Source organism: Puma concolor, chromosome A2 (assembly GCF_028749965.1).
Source record: "Puma concolor isolate L17-30 chromosome A2, mPumCon1.1.hap2, whole genome shotgun sequence".
NCBI classification, from domain to species: domain Eukaryota; kingdom Metazoa; phylum Chordata; class Mammalia; order Carnivora; family Felidae; genus Puma; species Puma concolor.
The window spans coordinates 84,279,903-84,299,916 of record NC_141668.1 but is presented as its reverse complement, the minus strand read 5'-3'; the positions used below and the strand labels follow the sequence as shown (position 1 = coordinate 84,299,916).

General features: G+C 34.0%; 1 protein-coding gene across 4 annotated transcripts in view; it reads right to left on the bottom strand.

Moving 5' to 3' along the window:
- The window catches only part of HGF (hepatocyte growth factor), an 80,138-nt gene that overhangs the window by 56,887 nt on the left and 3,237 nt on the right, over nucleotides 1–20,014 (bottom strand). For 2 of the 4 annotated variants that reach the window (XR_015248056.1, XM_025929507.2), the window contains 4 exons: nucleotides 15,978–16,143; nucleotides 11,222–11,334; nucleotides 9,631–9,745; nucleotides 4,612–4,754 (listed from right to left, as the gene is read on the bottom strand). Coding sequence is in view for 3 of the 4 variants with exons in the window: in XM_025929507.2 (XP_025785292.1) it covers nucleotides 4,612–4,754; nucleotides 9,631–9,745; nucleotides 11,222–11,334; nucleotides 15,978–16,143 (537 nt within the window). In the remaining variant the exon portion in view is untranslated. The remainder of the gene's footprint in view (nucleotides 1–4,611; nucleotides 4,755–9,630; nucleotides 9,746–11,221; nucleotides 11,335–15,977; nucleotides 16,144–20,014) is intronic. The other 2 variants (XM_025929508.2, XM_086696821.1) reach the window with 2 other exon arrangements.

Below are 20,014 nucleotides of genomic sequence, written 5' to 3'. Positions count from 1 at the left end.
GATTTGTATAATCTAATAGGACATTAGATTAACTTTCTAGAACATGAGGCCATTTGGCTTGATCCATCTACTTCTTTTAATGTAGCTTAATCTATGAATGACAACAAGGGACCAATTCAGCTTCCTCTCGTGTGATTCCAATATTCCCCAGACACATCTCAGCTTTCATTCGAATGGGCCACTGACTTATTTAGTTCCCCTTTTCAAAAGAATGCCAAGAGTGATATCTTCACAGAAAACGATGTGTCATTTATCATTCTTTGCTCCTTTGTACTGAATGAAAAAGTAAACATAATACTATGGTCACGCATAAGAAATCAGTATCTACATGTACAATTTCTATCCTTGTATAGTACTCAGGAATCAGAATATATCTATAATGTATTCTTTAGCAGATGCAGTTGATGAGAGTATATCACTTTCTAATGAGAGTACATATAATTATTTTCTATGAAGCTGTATTGTGGGGATTATTATAAAACACTTTTCCTGGACTTTAGGATTTTTAATTTTCATAAGGAAAAATAGTTACACAAATTAAACAGGTGATTCTATAAGATGACCACTCTACAGAATGAGTGTAGTAGATCAGTGCTTCTCCAAACCTTACTGTACATAAAAGTCACTGTGAGATCCTGTTATAGAGCAAGTTCTGATTCAGAAGATCAGAATTGAGGCATCAATCAATAGCTCTCAGGGGATGCTGATGATTCTGGTCCTTGTAGGTCATAGTAAGTAGCAAGTGTGTGGATAATACATTCTATTCTAAAAGTCTTAAGTGTTTTGTGGCAATGGCTTTTTAGGAGAGAACAGATTTTACTTGGATACTGAAGGATGGATGAGATTTGGATAGGCCATTATGGAGCAAAATAACATAAAATGGTACAGAAACATAAATTACTATGTTACATTTATAGCAAAGTGAAGAGAGAGTTATGGATTCAGTCACAAACCTATGGAGCTATTTTTTAAAAATAATAAAAGTTAGCAAGAATAACATTAGGTTTTGGTAGGCAATGAAAGTCAGTGATGGGGTGGGAATTAAATGTGTCCTGTGATAGAACCGGGATGGTAAATATATTATAGTTACAAGTTCTTTGAGTACTCAGCACTTTTAACATATAAGACATCATTTGATCCTTGCAATGAGGAAAACAAGGCTCAAACCATTTTTAAGGGACTTACCTAAAACAGAAAATGTCAAACCTGTGCCTGGAACACTGGTCTTCTGACCCACAGTTCAGTGTTCATTCCATTCTTCCTAATTATCTTTTTGTCCCATGCTTTTGTTTCCTATGTGTTCTAATTGGTCATCCTCTTAAGAAAGACTCATAGCAATAATTTTAGAAAGTCGATCTCCCTGGCTTTTATAACATTATCTTCATTACCCTCTGCCTTCTTGCTTACAATAGGTTGCCCCTGTTGTATTGTCACCTATTGGAGGATGGAGAGAAGGAAAGCAGGTAGATTGGCCATCTTACCCAGGCTGAAAAGTTTGTTGTTTTACTACTGCATCAAACCATCAGGTTACTTATAAAAAGTACCTCAAGAAAGCCAAATTTTAAACTCATAGTCACTTTTCAAACTTCCAGTATTCTAAGAAACTTCTAAGTTGTCCAAGCTCAAAGTCAAGCAGTAGGGATGGAGATCAAGTCCATCTCCTCAGGGAGGTAGGTGGAAGTTATGATCTATACAACACTGCAGAAAGTGAGGATTGGCCCTCTTGATCTATTTCCTTTGGGCTCTGTTTTTGCCAGTGTACTGTTCAACCGTTCTAGCAAGTTTATCCCTTAAAAACAGAAAACAAAAGCAAAATGCTGTCCTAGATGACATAAACTCAAACTAAATAAATGTTCCTATTCATAACTAGAATGGTTTTCTTAAATATATTTCTGGCCTAAATGAAAGTAGAAAACCATATTAACTGCACATGGATTGTAATATAAATAAGATTAATTTAGTATCTCTCTCATCATACTAACCAACTTACTCAAAACCTATTGTGTTCTGCTTTTCTCAGTCATAAAACTACAAGTGATCTGAGTTTACAGACTCTACAGACTAAAACTGAAACAACTATTTTGAGAATCCGTGCTGGTGCTTACTTCAGCAAAGCTGAATGTTTGAAATATGGAGAGCTTCACAAAGTCACATTTATAAATAATTGTTTCATTTAAATCTTTGTTTTTAAGGATCTTTCTCCACAGAATATGAAATTGTACACATAAAATTATAGCAGAAGTATTTGGGATTTTAAGTGTAAGGCATTAAAAATAATGATTATGATTTAATAAAATATATTTACTTGACTATTTGACAGTCATTAAAAAAGACATCTGTTTCAATAACTGGTGATTGCTTTGTTTTAAATCCCAAGCTAATGTTAAAGCAAGAAATTGGATTTTAGATACCTCAGTTTTTTACAGTATTTGAATTATAATATTAATGCTATTTTCTTTACATAATTGTTCTAAGTGTGCTAAAAGTACTTGTTTTCTTTAGGAATGCTTAATATATTTCAAAGATTAATTTTTTAAAAATAACATTAATCATTGGAAATCAGATATATTTCCTTTATGAACCAAACATTCAGATGCATTTCAGAAGATTATTTAGTCAAGAGTTAAATATAGTTACAAAAATCTCAAAAAATACACTTACGTTATTTTGTATATTTTGTATTATCCATGTTATAAACAGCTGGGTTTTTTTTCTATTAATTATTGACAGTGCTTTTTATTTTAGATCTTCTTCAGTAAAATCCTGCTAAAGGATTATTCAGTATAGTGTGAATTTAAATATCACAGCTCAATTCACACTCCCTGAGATATGTTTAGCCTACAGGGCAGGTGTTTGTTCACTCATAAGAGGGCTATTCTAATACTGTCATATTTCTAATTGCTTCCAGAAAAAGCATATCCGCAACCTTTAATGCCACGGTGACCAACAGCATCATGTGCAATTAATAGTAATGAGCAATGCCCTTTTCTAAGGGAGGTGTAGTGACCTCAGATTATTAAAGGATAATAGAGATGAACATTCTAATGTGATGAGGATAACTGGAAACAGGATTTTTTCAATTACTTCTTTTCTAGCACATTTTTTCTACGTTGTCTATCAGTTCAGATCTATGCCAGTGTATTTTGATGAAGGTTGTTATAAACCAGGGCTGAGAAATCTCATTCCCACATGAACTAGACAGGTAACATAAATGCTAAGCTATTTAAAGTTGGACCAAGTTACGTTCCCTTGAAAACACTTTCCCAGGTCAAAAAAAAAAAAAAAAAAATGAACAAAACTCCTTGCAATTGACTTTCAACCTCAGAAAACTGTGATATTGGAGAGTTCCCAAAAGAGCAAGGGTTTTTCTTCCATGTGTAAATTTAAAACAAATATTAATTACAGATTTACTCATACAAAACAGACTTGTGCATAACGTTATCACAGATCAGTTTATTATTTTTAAAAGAGAAGAAAACAATGAAGAAGTTATAGTGAACAGAATATGATACGGAATGGAAAGTAAGAATTTACAAACACAGATGGAACTGGCTCTAAGCACATGAAGTCAAGAATTTTAAATTAACTAACAACAGAAAACAAATTCACCTTCTCCGTGACAATTAAGCTAACAATGGCCTTTTTTATGTGATAAATATCAACCTGGTATTAAATGGATATATGGAAAAATAGTTCCAAAAAATGTGGTTAATAACAAACAGATACTATAAAAGTTGGACAGCATTCCAGCAGCCCCCTACCCCCGAGTACGTCGAAATCCTACTAAACTTCTCTCAGAACTTAATCCGTGTGTCCTTTGGATTTTTAGAAGCTTAGTTTCTGACAAAACTAAAAAGCCAGCTATTCAGTAGCCAGGTAACTAAGAAAAATGAAACCACATCCAATGCTGAAGTGGTTACTCTTCCTTCTTGTCAGGCATGCAGTTTTCCAGTGCAAGAGGGGGGACAGTGCCCCGTTATGCTGTGAAAGGAGGTGAAAACAGGCGTGGACTTAGGGTGCCTGCCTTCAAGACAGCTGGGGAGCTACTACTGCTTTGATCTCTTCAGATGCTATTCTCAGTGGTGTTTAGTGTCAGTCTGTGTGTCAGATTTGCTTCTCACCAAAAGGCACACGGGGGGTATTGAACTTTCAGTGACCCCTTCCCATATTCTCTTCTGGGTTCATGTACTCTTGCCACACCACTTCAGAGTAGGTTTGACAAAATTTCTGCAGAAGCAGGTGCTAGATGGATGGAATTAGCCTTACTCTTAAAGAACTAAGCTTCACTGGGTTCCTTTCAGGTGGTGTATGGGAGCAGATTTTGAGGTATGTGAACTCAAGACAGTAGATGAGGAAGCCCAAGCTTTTACTCTCCCCAGAGGGATGCCTCAGGCTCTGTTGAAATTCAAACTCATAACCCTTTTGCATTAATCTGATGATAATCAGTTTTTAAGACGTCAAGTAAAAATGCTCAGATAATTATCTTTAGTTGCATTTGAATGAACAGCATATTTATTATGGTTTAATTCATTTCTGTTAACCTTTAATGCGAGATGCAGTTCTACAGAAAGCGGGAGCAGAGTGCCCCACACGGCATTCAGGTTCATTTACCTTCTGAACACTGAGGAATGTCACAGACTTCGTAGCGTACCTCTGGATTGCTTGTGAAACACCAAGGTCCCCCTTCTTCCCCTCGAGGATTTCGACAGTAGTTTTCCTGTAGGTCTTTACCCCGATAGCTCGAAGGCAAAAAGCTAGTTTTAAAATGATAATCATTACAGTATAAGAGCATGCAACTTTATTTTTGGCCTATTAATTTTACTAATTAGTGGGTATGTTTTTCCTGAAGTACAGAAGTCATTCTAGCTCAGACTTCCATATATATTAACTCAAGTTCATTTTCATCCATTCTTAAAATACTTAAATTTTATAAATACTCACCTAACTGAATTCCTACATTCAACACCATTAACAATGACTCATCTCTGGATTTGCTAAGAGCCAATCATTCTAGAACCTAACTGAAGTTTTCTGAACCACAATTTCAAAGCTCCACTTGAGCAAGGCCCCTAGGAGAGAATGGAAGAAACACTGCAGAAGGCCTTGAAATCTCACTCTTACAACGTTTATCTGAGATAATTATTTGTTTGTTTATTGCTTTTCTTATAAAGAATAGCCCCCTTTTTTTTCTGCACAGTTGAGAAACAGGTTGATGAAGTAACACAAAGGGTCTAGAATCAAATTAAACCTGGATTCAAATTTCAGTTCTCTCTTTTCCCAACTGGAGACCTCAGCAGGTAATTTAGCCTCTCTCAGACTGTGTTAGCAAACCTGTACCCGGAGCATAACCCTAACTTCATCACATCTTACACTTTATATGGTTGTTTTGAGAAGTTCAAAGAGATGACTAAGTAATCAACATTCAGTAAATGCTACTTATTGTTAAGCTCACTCTGCTTAGTAGTCTTTACCTTGTCATAGTGAAAAAAAGAATTATTTATTCTCTTCAAAAATTTGACTAATTTTCACTGTGGGGTTTTGATGCTTCCAGATTTAGTTCCTAATAGTTTGCCATTGTGTGCAGAGACTATAATGCATCACCTTCATTTGAAATGTCTAATACCCTAGTTATCGTTTTCTTATTAGCATAAAGTATTTCAACACAGTATCAGAAGAATCCAAAGCCTCTTTTATTGTTTAGTACTTCTTGTGGCATTGGCCTCATGATGCTTTCATCTGCTAGATTGCACGTAAAAAAATCACAAGTAAGGAAGAATATATATCTGTGAATAACACTAAACACTGTTTTGAAAATCTGGTTACATTTTCAATATCCGGTTCATTTGTTTCTATAAAGCTTTATTTCTAGTCTCACTGATTTCTTGAATTCTAAATGGTGTTTAAGTTAGAGTGAAGTAAAAGGACTTTAGTCTCTAAGTAAAAAACATTCAAATGTGTCTCGTACCCACTGAAACTTATTTAGGAATCATCATTTTTTTGTTATTATGTGACATAAAATATATATGGATGTTCATTGGGTACCAAGCAATATTTTGCAATGAAATTCTTTCATTTGGACATGAAATACACCATAGTTAAGTCTTCAGAAAACATAAAATATTGGTCAAAAAGAAAAAAATCTATTCTAAGAGACTTAATACTAACCAAACATTTTCAAGGAAACTCTTATTACTACAAAATCCGAAATGTCTTCAGATAAAGTTTATTATATTCATACTACATTAGCATTTTAAATATGGGGAAACAAAAATTAGACATTAGGCCATACGATTGACAAAAATTATAATACTATTAAAGCTCATCATGATTTCACAATTCCTAATGGTATTTAATTTTCAAAGGAAAGAGAACTCCTTTTTTTTCTTTAGCCCTTTTATTCCAGAATAACTTAAGATACCTTTTGTTTATTCCATTGCTTGAAATTTTCTTTTGTTTTTGCCAGTTTTTCAACTTTTCATAGTAAATATAACAAAATACTCATTTTTCTGATAGAATCAAAACTAACCTTTACTTCACATTTTTTTTCATAAAGTAATGCCTAAATTTACCTAAGAAAATGTTCCTATAACTCTATTTCATTAAAAAATAGAGTAGTAATTCAGGGGAAGTAATAGAATAATTAGTAAAGTAGTCTACAATCTTTAGACTTCTCTAAAGTATTTGTTTTACACACATACACACACACACACACACACACACACACACACACACACACACATACCTTTCCTCTGGATTTGTAAAGCTAAAGAGACGCTGTGAAAAAGTAGTGAACGAGTCAGTCAATGCTTTAGTCATAAAAATACAAGTAAGGAAGAGAGAAAAAGTAGAAATCAAAACTAGACATGGCAGAAATATGAATAAAGTTTTCTCACTGGAGTTAATAAAAGAAAACTGAAAAGGAAAGATGCATTGCTTTCTGTATGAAATTCCTCTTTAGGACATGCAGAGGAAAGAACAGTCTGGCCATCTCTTCTTTCATTCTTTGGTGTAATAAGGCTTTTTACCCAGATTAGCTGGTTTTCTTTTGTGTCCTGAGGGATAGCCTGCTTTTTTTAGCATCCTAGACTCGATCAAGGGATGAAGCCAGCCCTGCTCTTTTCACTTTTATGTGTTCATTCAACAAATGTTTATGAGAACCTATTACATACAAACCCAGTCAATAGGCTCTGTAATAAACTTTTATTCACATATATACTATTTGTGGTTCTTTTTCCTTGTTAGCAAGGCTTTAAAAGAGAGTAAAGAAATATTTAAAACTGAGTTATATCCAAATATACTTTGAAATATAAATTAGATCTTCTGAGTGCTAGCCACCTTTTCTTTTCTTTTAATATAAACTGCATTCATAGGAAACTTGATCTAGTCCATCATCTGCTTCATTAATGAATGCTGGTGGCCAATGAAGGATGTAGATGTAGATATCAAGTCACCTGATTTTCTGGTTAAGCTCCTATACTAATTTAATCATCTATCATCATCTTCCCATTAAGCCACTTGAAAAATATTTCAATCTAGAGTCAACAATAAATCACTCTTCCAAACAGATACATATATATATATATATATCTTTTTCCATTTCCCATAAAGTTAATCTGTAGGTAACACTTAACTTAAAAGTGTTAAGCTCTCACGCAGATATTCCAATAAGCTGCTAATTGATGAAAATTGTTACTGTTGAATACGAAAAAAAAAAAAAAGATTTGGTTAAAAGCAAGATCTTCTCAGCCCTAAACCACTATATCACAAGGAAATGTTTGTTGGTAAAATAGCTGATTGGACCGGGAAGCCAGTTCCCAGGGAGATCTATTTCACATTTACTCTTCTAGCAGAGAATCACAATCATAGAGAATTTGGGTTGAAATAAGACCTCTACTGGGTCAGGCCAGTGCACTCAACTAGGGTAGGATTGATTTCAAATGCTATTCCTTTGTTCATGAAAAACTTAGATCTTGTATTTAAATAAAATGTTTTCCTCATATAGTATCATGGGAGAGACACCATGCAAATCCTTATGAGAGAACAAAACAATTATGTATATCTATCTATCTATCTATCTATCTATCTATCTATCTATGTATATATATATATATATATGTTTGCTTTTGCTGTATTTCAAAGGTATTTGTCTATTATCATAAGTAACTAATTTGGGAAAAATTAGTTGTTTTCTGCTATTGAGAACCTGTAAACTGATCAGCTTGGCCACTTACTAGCTGGTGTTAATTAGGCCGGATCACAGGTTTGATCCCAGCGTAGAGCAACTAACTTCTTTTCTTTCTATGTGGGCCAATTAACTCATCTCTGTTTACAGAAATAAAATCATGTTGCATAATTATGCCCCTCAAAAATGAAAGAAATGGAATAAAAAGCTATTTAATCAAGGCAAAGTCACCACCACTATGGCAAAAGCAGATCACAGCATGTGACCTACTGCTTGATGTTTTGTGCCCTGTTTCATGTTAAAAACACAGGCTACACAGTGACACTGGCTGAGCTCAAGATTCTGGCCATCACACTTACTAGTTGTTCATGACCTTGAAAAGTTACTGAAGCCCTTTCTTCTTCAGTTTCACCATATATAAAATAGAATTAATAAAACTACTCACTATGTGGTTCTTGGGATATTAAATGAGATAAACAAGATAAACTGCTCAGCAAGATACTTGCTCCTGGTACACTAAACCTTGCAATGCATTTAATAACCAGAGAGGAGAATTGTTTTAAACTACTTCAGTTCCTGTTAAAATTATTTGTGAAATAAGTCTTGACAAACTGTGGCTATATTTAGTTCCTTAGTGGGTATTAGAAATCTATGTTTCTCCTCCATGATGATTAAAACTCTCAGACTAATGAGCCTCTGGATGCTGTGTTTACTCATCTTTAAATAGCATTCATCTGTTATAATGAACACACTTCTCTGAAGTGTAGACATTTAATTTCCACGGAATGAGAAGTTTTCTCCAGTTATTAAGCAATAGGTGAAATGGGAAAGCTGGTCAATCTGTGACATGAGTTATTAGCAGAGGTTCTCAATTTTGGCTGTGCTTTAAAAAAAAAAAAAAAAAGAAAATACCAGTGCCTGGATTATTTCCCTAAAAGATTCTGATTTAATTGTTGTGTGTTGATGCCTGGGTGGCGGGGTTTGTTCAAGGCTCATAGCAGTTGGTTTTAGTGTGCAACCAAGGTTGTGTACCACCACGGTTAAAGAACAGTCAGCCCCCAGGATCAGGTCAGAATCTGATCCGCTGCCTATTTATATCACAGTGAAAGCCTCCACTTGAGCTGCAGAGTGCTGTACCTTCTTGAAGGTGAAGGGAGGGGGGGAAATATATGTGTTTTCTTTAAATCACATTCTCATTACTTCTTCACAAATACCAAGATGTATAAGATGAGGTGTTGAGGTAAGATACTGTTAGGCCATACTTAATGGCAAATTTAGTCATCTTTGGATATCAGTCATGAATTCACATAACCCTTGGCTTAATGCAATTCAGTAAAGTTGGGTAAATTATTATAGAACCGTAGATTATTCTGAAGTACTAACATGAGATTGCTAACACACATATAAAAAAGAAAGGCTCTCCCCTCTTTTCTTCATGCTGTTCTTACCTGTGTTCATGTGGTATCATAGAATTCCAAGGCTGGCATTTGATGCCACTCTTAGTGATAGATACTGTTCCCTTGTAGCTACCTCCTTTGCCAATGATGCAGTTTCTAATGTAGTCTATCAGAGGAAAGCAGAGAAAAGTTTTATAACTATGTGTAGCATACTCTGTATATATTTAAAAAGAAAAAAAGAATTCCATCCAAATCTTTAGGTAATTAATGTTTACAAATTATCTCAAATCATACTGACATTTCTGGCCTAAAGTTTATAGTACTTAAAAAAAAAAGACTACTTTGGAGTTTTAATTTTGTGAGTATATTTCTGGAAAATAGCAGAGATCAGTCCATGTTCTTAGTGGAGATTAGCCTGTATACTCAACTGGTCAGACAAATTTAATTTGGCAGAATGATTTGCTCAAATATACAGACCATTTTAAGAAAATATTAAAGATAAAAATTAAGTAATTTGCAAATTTTATTCAATTCAAAGAGTTACTTTAAGATAATAAAATAACTGACTTGTCTTTATCTCAGTAAAATCGTGTAAGTTTTGTATATGTGTGTGTGTATGTCTGAGTGATAGTTATATTACGTTCATTATTATTTTCTAAATTTTTGCTAACTTTAGTGCTGCAAAACTGTAGAGCAATTAATTTGACACAAGCCGTATATTCCTATCAAATACCAGTATATACACTTGTTAGCAACCTAGAAGATTAAAAAATGGTCTTATACTACATTATGAGTTATGTTTAGGATTTACAGAACTACTGGGGTATATAGATCATCTAATTTTCTTTTTTTTAGGTCATCTTATTTTCTACCATAAATTAATTTTAATTTAATTTAAACATCTACCTTCGTAACAAGGAAGTATCTCTGTATATTACCAAATACTCAAATTAAATGGCACAGTATGATTTAAGAAAACGTTAAACTTGATTAAGTACTATTATTATAAATACAATCCATAATTATTAATTTGTGTGATAAGAAATTTATTTGGTAAAATTCATATTTATGTAACACTTTCCAGTTATTTCATTGATATAATTCTGCTTTGGATCAAAGTAAATACCTGTGAATACAATATCAAATGAACAAAATAGACACATTAACAAATAATATAATCTTAATTATTTTAAGGATTTGTAAAGTATATAATTAGGAAAAGTCACAATGTTTCAAAATCTCCACATTTTATTATCAGCAATCATCACTATAACATCCATTATTCAAAGTTGTTAGAATTTAAAATACTATAAAATAAGCTCAAAATGTACTATATCTTAAACTATTAACTTAAGGTGTCACTTTCTAAAATGAACATGGGGAATATCAGGTCTAGGAGATGCTCCTAGAAATAAACAAAGAGGGAGGGGGCCAATATAATTATGGAGTGTTTAGGGAGTGTTCTTTTTAAAATACTATATTTAAAAGAGTCAAGACACTAGTATCTGTCTTAATGGAAGAATTGACTGCATAACAGATCTAGCATATGATAAAAAATCAGCAGGAAAGAGCACTGTAGCAGGAAATTACACATATTTTATACTTTATTTTGTTATGAAACATTTAGGGAGAAACTAGTTACCTTTGTTTTCATAGAGATCGAATTCATGACCAAACTCTTTTTTCACTCCACTTGTCATGCTATTGAAAGGGAACCAGAGGCATCGTTTCCTTGCTTTATCAAAAACAAAGGCCCTGAAAAAAATATCTAAATGAAAAGAAGGAATACTACTATTTATAAAGTTTTTAAAGAATGGACACATGGTTTAGCCAAGGAGGGCAATATAAAAAGATATATGATTACATATGCATATAAAAATATGAGTGATTTTTGGACCTACCATTTTGATGGCCAAAGAAAGAACAAAATTAAGTTTTCATACATGTACATTTAAATATCAGAATACTGTTTGGAATGTTCTCATGTTATTCTAAATGATGTTTAGACAAATTAGACTTAAACAAGCCAAATCAATATATAGCACAACTGCTTGGGTTACTTCTGAAGACTTTTTTTTTTTGTAAGTACACAACAAGTTGGAAGATTTTGTTTATAGTTATATACTAATGATTATATTTGAAATATCGTGATTAATTTCCAAAGTTTGTAGTTGTGTAAAGTACATTCTAAAGTGGCATTTCCTAAAATGCATTAGACAAATCACCATCCAGGAGATTCTACTAGCAAAAGGGATCTGAAATCAAATATTTGGAAAATTTTGCATATTATAGAACTTCTTGGTGAGTTATAAAGCATGGAAGCCTATTAAAACTATGAAAATCTTGTTATTAGGATAGCTGTTTATGTAAGTCAATGTTTCCTAAATAGATTTGCTAACTTGGGAATTTTTAATTTAAGAAATCTATTAATAACCCATAACATATGCTTTTGATATATCGTCTTGAAGAAAATTACTAAAATGTGTCACTCCTACAATTATCATTCCTACAGCTAATTATATTGGATTTTGTTGTTGACTAAAAAAAGTCTTTCTAAAGTAAAATGAGAAGTAGACAAAGCCTTTAACTGAGCTTAGTAAAGAGCACGATAAAATTTTCAACATATTAAATGCTACCATGTCTTACAATGTAGAAAATGAAGTTGGAATTCTGACCTGTTTACCTTCCTTTAAGAAATGGTACTAAAACTCTTTCTCACTATGTTCATGCTAATCACAATGTCATCATGTACAAGTATCCAATTAAAAGAAACATAGCATTTCTAAGAATAAGGATTTTTCACTTCTAATCCATATAATGTTTTGAGAACATATAGTTTTCTTATAATTTTAGATATCCCAAATTAGCCATTTATTTCTTAGCAATTTGCCAAATTTAAAATATTTAAATAAGGGGAAATAACTTTTATGAAACATGTAAAATATGTTATAAAATTATTTGAAACATTTTATCTATTATCTCTATTTTTATTTATTCTATGTCCAAAATACCCCAAAAATTATATTCATAAACGTTGTGCTTAAAGATATGTTGAAGTATCTACCTACAAGAACATCTTACAGCTGAAAGAGTAATTAAGAGCAAATCATGAAAGTATATCTTTGCAGTGGTGGCAGAATAACTTACGAGAGAATTGGTTAATGATAGACTTGAATTTTGATCTGGTAGATTGTAGGCTTATGCAATACATGTTAAATTCCCTATTACTCTATTACAGCACCTTGGTGAGGGGCATGTTAAATGACTTTGAACACATAGTAATTAGATAAAGAGCTCATATAAACTAAACAAAAACCTAACTACAAATTTTAAAGTTACAGAATCAATAACTTGCCACTTAAGTTCACATTAAAAAATAAAATCATGGGGCGCCTGGGTGGCTCAGTCGGTTAAGCGTTGGACTTCGGCTCAGGTCATGATTTCACGGTTTGTGAGTTCAAGCCCCACATCGGGCTCTCTGGTGACAGCTCAGATCCTGGAGCCTGCTTCGGATTCTGTGTCTCATTCTCTCTCTGCCCCTCCCCCACTTGTGCTCTGTCTCTCAAAAATAAATAAATTAAAAAAATATATAAAAAACAAAATCATACCACACATATAACTACTCATCAATTAATAATATTGCTTTGACATGAGAATGCCTTGGAGGTGACTCATGAGTCCCATCAGGAACATGCAAGATTTGCCTCTGTGAATACACAGGTGATTGCATCCAAAAAGTGGGTATCAGAATTTCCAGCTTGCTGTCTCCATTCACCCTTTTCTCTCATTCCATTTAATGCCATATTCTCTCAGAAAAGTGTTTCCTTGTCTCATTTTATGCCTCCAAATAGAATGGATCCAAACAGTCAGATTCTAGAGTAGCATCTTGTTTTAAGTTTGACTTTAAGAGTCTTTATCTTATCCTTATTTTAATTATCATATTCCTTTCATACATGTCGATTTAGGTTTTCATACATGTAGATTTTTTTGTCTAGTTTTCTCGTTATATATGTCAGAAAGGCAATCCCAATACCAGTTACTCAATCATGGATGGAGGAAGAAAGCCTCATATTTTCTTCTCTTGAGTCAAGTCATGGACAGCAATTTTCCGAGGAGCTTAGAATCAGGCATTCTGGTCATCTTTCCTACCCAGCAAAAAAAGAACTTCAATCTCTGTAAAATCAATATTGTTGATAACTTCTCAAGAAGAGGTAGTGTTTGAGAATGTTCCACCCTGCACCCGTTGAATCACGGATGCTTTCATAAAGTATTACTGGTATTTTCTAAGCATTTTTGCATATTTGCCATTGCTTTTCAGTGATTCTAGTCCATATAACAAGCCTGCCAAAAAAATCCTTTAAATCATTAAGAGTCTAATTTCAGAGTATCACAGTATGCCCATTCAGTTCTGAATAACTAATATATTTAGTGATTCCAAACACATATGTATATTTGGGATAGACAAGTGAGAAGGATGACACATTTCTGGGCAGAGGAACTTTGGCTGTACAAAGGTTTTATACATGTGGTTTTCTGCACAGGTTGCCATAAATTTGAAGGCTAAATATAACTCAACCAGAATATAGTAGGAAAGTATGAAACCTCATATGTGGGTTATGTAAAGATTTTTAATCAGGTCACATGTGTTCTTTAATGCAGCAAAATCATTTTAGTTCCTCTTGAATAAAACAAAGGGAAAAGTTTTTCTTTTGTTTACTAGAGATAAGGCGTGAAAAATGTGAAAATCGAGAGGTCACAATGCCTTCCTTACTTGTGGATTCAGGAAAGTGTGTTTTCAGATTCAGAGTTAAAAATCAATAATGGGATGAACTTCTCCCATTTCCTTCGACTCACCTTCCCAAGCCTGTGAGGGGAAAATACAATAAATCTAACCTCCTCAATTGCAAAAAGAACATCACTGTAGATCTACACAGCTATGACATTGATTGAGAGTAGTTTTCTCTAATTCATTTTATACAATCCCAAGGCAGGAAAGTCAGGGAAAGAAACAGAATTATCACAGGAATATACATGCAAAGTCAATTCTCCACTCCCCTTGCCAGGAAATCTCTCCCAGAAAGTGGCAGTTTGGCAAGAAAAATACTTCCAGAGGAGTTATGAATGAATAGAAAGGAGACAGCCTCTCTTCCTACATCTGTCGAGGACCTTCTCTGACCATACTCTTTCCCTCAGGTGCCAAACACTCATTTATCTTAAAAAAAGGCAAGATGAAAGTAGGGTCACTTGCCTCGACTTTACTAAAATCTGTATTCATGGGACATGTCACTGCCTAAACATGATCATGAATAGAATTCAAAATTGACAAGATACCACATGCAATCCTGTCAAAATAGAATGAGAGAGGGAATAAAGGGGTGTCAAGTAAGTGAGAGGCTGGGATATTTATGTGGAAGAATGGGGAAATGCATTTTCTTCTGGCAACTCAGAAAATTATTCAGATGCAATTGTCTCCTTCGTGGCCCGAAACTCCTGAGTTTTATCCTTGGGCTCACTGGCAAAGTAGGAAGGAGTTCTTCCCTGTGAGGTTAGGCAGGGAATTTCAAAAGATAAGAAAAGTCACCTTTGGAATCTCCTCATACCTCTTTGAATTGCCCCATCACTTTTCACCTAAAACTTCATCATCACTATCCCCTAACTCTTTTTGAATAGCCTTTGCTGCTGACACCAATCCCTCTAGTCTTTTAATCTAATTCTCTCAACACCTTTTATTTCAATCCCTTAAGACAATGACGTAAGTTGCAGTAAATTCTGGCTCTTGCCCAACTTATATTCTGAAAATTCCTCCACTCCTCTTGCAAGAAAAAATAAATGTTTACTCTGAATAGAATACTTTAAAATGTTGGGGGCGCCTGGGTGGCGCAGTCGGTTAAGCGTCCGACTTCAGCCAGGTCACTATCTCGCGGTCCGTGAGTTCGAGCCCCACGTCAGGCTCTGGGCTGATGGCTCAGAGCCTGGAGCCTGTTTCCGATTCTGTGTCTCCCTCTCTCTCTGCCCCTCCCCCGTTCATGCTCTGTCTCTCTCTGTCCCAAAAATAAATAAAAACGTTGAAAAAAAAGAAGAATACTTTAAAATGTTGGATAAAAGGCAATCTAGTTGAATTTTAGTTTCTAAAGTTCAACTATTCATAAGATGAGAAAACACAAATTTCATAACCAGAGGCACTGTGGATTCTAAATGATATCAGTTTATGTGCTCTCCCTTACTCACATTTCCATCAACTGGGAGCAACATCTCCTGTTACAATGAGTGAAAACTCAAGTCAAGCTTATACTTTTAAGGGCAAATTACATGAATCCAAAAAATGGGGGGAACCATGATGATAATTAGTAGATGCTGTATTTGGAAAGTTATCCTAAGAACAAAATGAAGCAACTTACTTGCAAGTGAATGGAAGTCCTTTATTCCTAATACATCTATTGGCACATTGGTCTGCAGTGTTCATTTTTTTTGTTTTTATCTTCAGTAATGGGTCTTCTTTAATTAGAGTAGTCTTTGCTGACTTTTTGAATTCATGAAGTGTGTTTCTTCTTTTCTTCTGTCCTTCTATTAATAATAATAATTTTTTTTAAAAAAATGGAGGAAAAGCTTTTAAGGCTCATATAGAAAAAAAAATGTCCTTAAGGATCATCCACAAGATAGTGATTTTATCTGACAACATACTAGATCTCCAGGGATTGGGGGTGAAGTGAGGTGGGGATTGATACTCTCAGATAGTTAAGAGCAAGAGAGGAATATTGTAATCAGTGAAGAATAAATAACTTGTCATGTAGAGTCACTCATCTACATTCTTTAAAAAATGAAATATGGTTTTAAAAATTAGGACAGAGTTCACTCTAAAGAAATAAATGACATGATATTCTCCAAACAGTATGTAAGCAAATGCCCGGGCTTATCATATCATGCTCTATAATGAAATTTGTCATTTCCTTCTACAGTTGGCCCTTATGTAAGTTATAGTATTAATTAGATAAGCCAACTCAATTACATGTGAGCAACTTCTCACTAGAAAATGGCACAGTGGATAAATTCTTCTGACTCTCTTTGAAGTATTTCATATTACTCAAGTTTAGCCCTTCTCGTTTCCTACATAAGTGTTTTCTGTGCTTTGGGGCACTATTTCTTAGTATCACTGAATTGTCTTGAAATCAAGCCAACTACTATAAATCAAGTGTGTGTAAAACATCATCCTTTAATGTAGCAATATCATTTTTCTTCATGAAAGTATTCTCCAAAGCCCCTAGATAGCATGAAGCCTCCTATTAAAAACATGAAAAACAGAACTAAAACATCCTAAAAGACTTCATCATGTAGATAACTTCAGAGTATCAAGCGCTTACTTCTTTATTCTCAACTTGCCCAAAGTTACCTAGTTTCTAACGATGGTCGCCATCTTCACAATAAGGATGAAAATGTCTAAGAGACTGCACCTATTGTGTATTAAGGAGAGGCATGATTGTGCCTCTCTTCTGCCTGCCAGTTCTTTTGAACATCCTTGTAACAAAAGCGGTAATAATATATTCATTCTTAAGATGAAGATACTGAGACACAGCGAAAAATTAATTGCCCCTTAAGCAAAACTCATTTGAAACTCAACCGCCTAGCTTCAGAACCCCCATTCTTAAACACTCGTGATGCCATCTTTTTTAAAAGAATTATAAGAAAGTATGTAGAAATATGGCTTACAAATATTTTTTGAAGATCTGGTTTAGGGCTATCAGTAGAGAAGAAATTTGGATGGTAAGACAGGAAATGCATTCCTGCTCTTTATATGTGGTGAAATACGCCAAGAAAAGGGGGTACAATTTTTGTGCAGAAAATTTGGAAATATGGCTAGCAGAGTGAGGTACAAACAATGGCATCATACTCTCAAATTTGCCAGCAACCACTGGCTCCAGTTGGTTTATTAAACATGCAGATGCTATTCATTAATCTCTATCCTAACCTGAAGTCCACAATAAATAAGAGAAAACATGAAGTCCTCTAAATTTCTGGTTCTCTGTAAAACTCCAGAACACAATCCCCAAAAGACTGGTACTAATTTCTGTAATAATGTTTTCATTTTCAACTTTTCTTTGTCCTACAAGATGGAATGGCTATGGTACAACAGATATAATTTAAATGACATTTTAACATAGAAATTCAATCAACCAAATAATCTATCAACATGCTATTTATTGAGTGTGGACCAAATGCCTTGCATAACGTTGGCAGACAGATGATAATTCTGGCATTCTTACTGACTTGCCAAATGACTTTGTTTAATTACCTGAAATGCTAATATACCAATTACTCAATCTACAAAATGCAAGTTATGTTATATTTGAAGCTATTTAATTATTAAGTAAATATTTGGAAGTTAATTTGGATTAAAAATGTTATTAATATGCAAAGTTTTAGCTTTGTTTTTGAAATTCCATTCTTTAATTTCTGGCATAGAGAAGAAATTGTTATTCTCCCAAGCAAAGAAGTGGTATAATTCTTTTCACATTTTGGTTTCTGCCACAGGACCATGTTAATGGGAGATACATTTCTACATTAAGAATTTCTCGCTTTGACCATAGTGCACTATTTCTTAGGTGCTATGAAATGTTTCACAGAATAATAATCATCTGATTTCCTATATACATATGAGTGTTTCTTAGAGAAAATAGTAGTTAATGATGCTGAAAATCCAGTAAATAAAACTGTTGGTTAAAAGGAAATGTGCACATATACTATATATATGTGTGTGCACACACACGCGTGTGTGTGTATATACACACATATATGTTTGTCATATCTATGTCAAATAAATTCAGTTAACTAACAATACAGAATTAAAATTGGCCTCATGCATGTGTTCGTTATACATGTCTAGGTGTGAGAGAAGAGCATAAAGCTAAATTTTAGAAGTGTAAGGCAAACATTAAATTAAGATATGCATTTTACTGTTTATCAAATAAAAGAGGACCCCTTGTCAATGCCCCAGTTTCTTTTCTCGATACCGTGCAATATGAAGGCAAGTATTGAAGAAAGAGGTCTCTGTGGCATTATTGTTTGTGTTTAATTCTACAAACCCTCAGTTGTCCTATTGAAATGTGTTAATGTGTGACTGTGTCTCACAAAAGTAGGCTAACTCTTGCTTGCTGATAAGTTTTTCCATCACCACCTTTCATCTAAAGATCAAAAAGCATTCAGAAAAGCAAACAAATCTACGATTTTCCTTTACTAGATAATAGACAGGTGTGAAAAACTTGTCTGGGGCTACAGAGCTTATCAAAGGCAATGGGAGCCAGGTATCAGGATTCCCTTTCACTATTTGTTTCTCATGATTTAGAAGCTTTCCCTTATAATTTAGTCATTTCTACTAGGTCAGTAACAAATTACTATAAAATGTGAAGTTTAAGCTAGCTGTGTATCATGTAATCCAGGCATCTATAAAACTAATTTCTTCTTCAATAAAAGAAAAACTCAAAACAGAAGTCGTTCAAAAACAGAATGTGAAAATAAAACTCCTTTGCTGAAAATAGTTTCAACTTTTTCTTCCATATGTATTAGCAACTGATGCTTGTTTTACTGAAAACAGTTAAAAGACCAGCTTAATTTGGGAAGAAACTCAAAGAAAATATCTTTGGATCAGATTTTTCTCTACTATTTTTTCTGCATAACTATTAGTTGAAGTTTATAAACAAAATATTGAAATGAAATCAAAGGGTGAGAGATCACTGCAATTTTGTCATGCTTTCTTGTACTTTAAATTACAACTCCTTTCTCCTCTCCTCCTAGTATAGGAAAACATTCTGGAAGCTATATTTCTTGAAGAACCTGAAATCCCTAGTTTAGAATTGAAATCATTAGGATCTTAGTGAAAACCTACAAACAGAAAGTAGGGTCAAATGTATCAAGGTGCTTGAAGAAAGACACATTTCTCCCTCTGGTCCGTGGCCTCACACTCATTTCTCTCAGTACCTCATATATTTTCTTCTCTGTATGGTCTAACCATTGACTTCAAAGGAAAATCATGCAAGGAAAGGATTTGCAGGGTGCGGAAAGAAGCAGGAATCTGGCTCCACATATTCTGAGAAACCTACCCACATGATTAGTGATTAACAGCTTGAAGTGGCAAGATGTTAAGATGAAAGTACACAAATAATTAATGGAGGGAACGGTAGTGACTGGAGACTTTAAGCTTCCCAAAGACAAGAATCATAAATACTAGTCCACATTTTCATTTTCATTGCTGTTATCTAAGGACTTGGATTTCACAGTTGGTATTTGAGAAGCAGCAAAATAGTCTCTTGCAATGAAAATGGAGCAATAGTCAAGGTGAGATTCAGGGCCTCCCTTCTTCACCTTCGTTCAGCTTCCTTGGTCATTGCCATTGCCATAGCAGCCTCCGTCTGGTCTCCTCCCTATTTCTTCCAACAACTGTTTC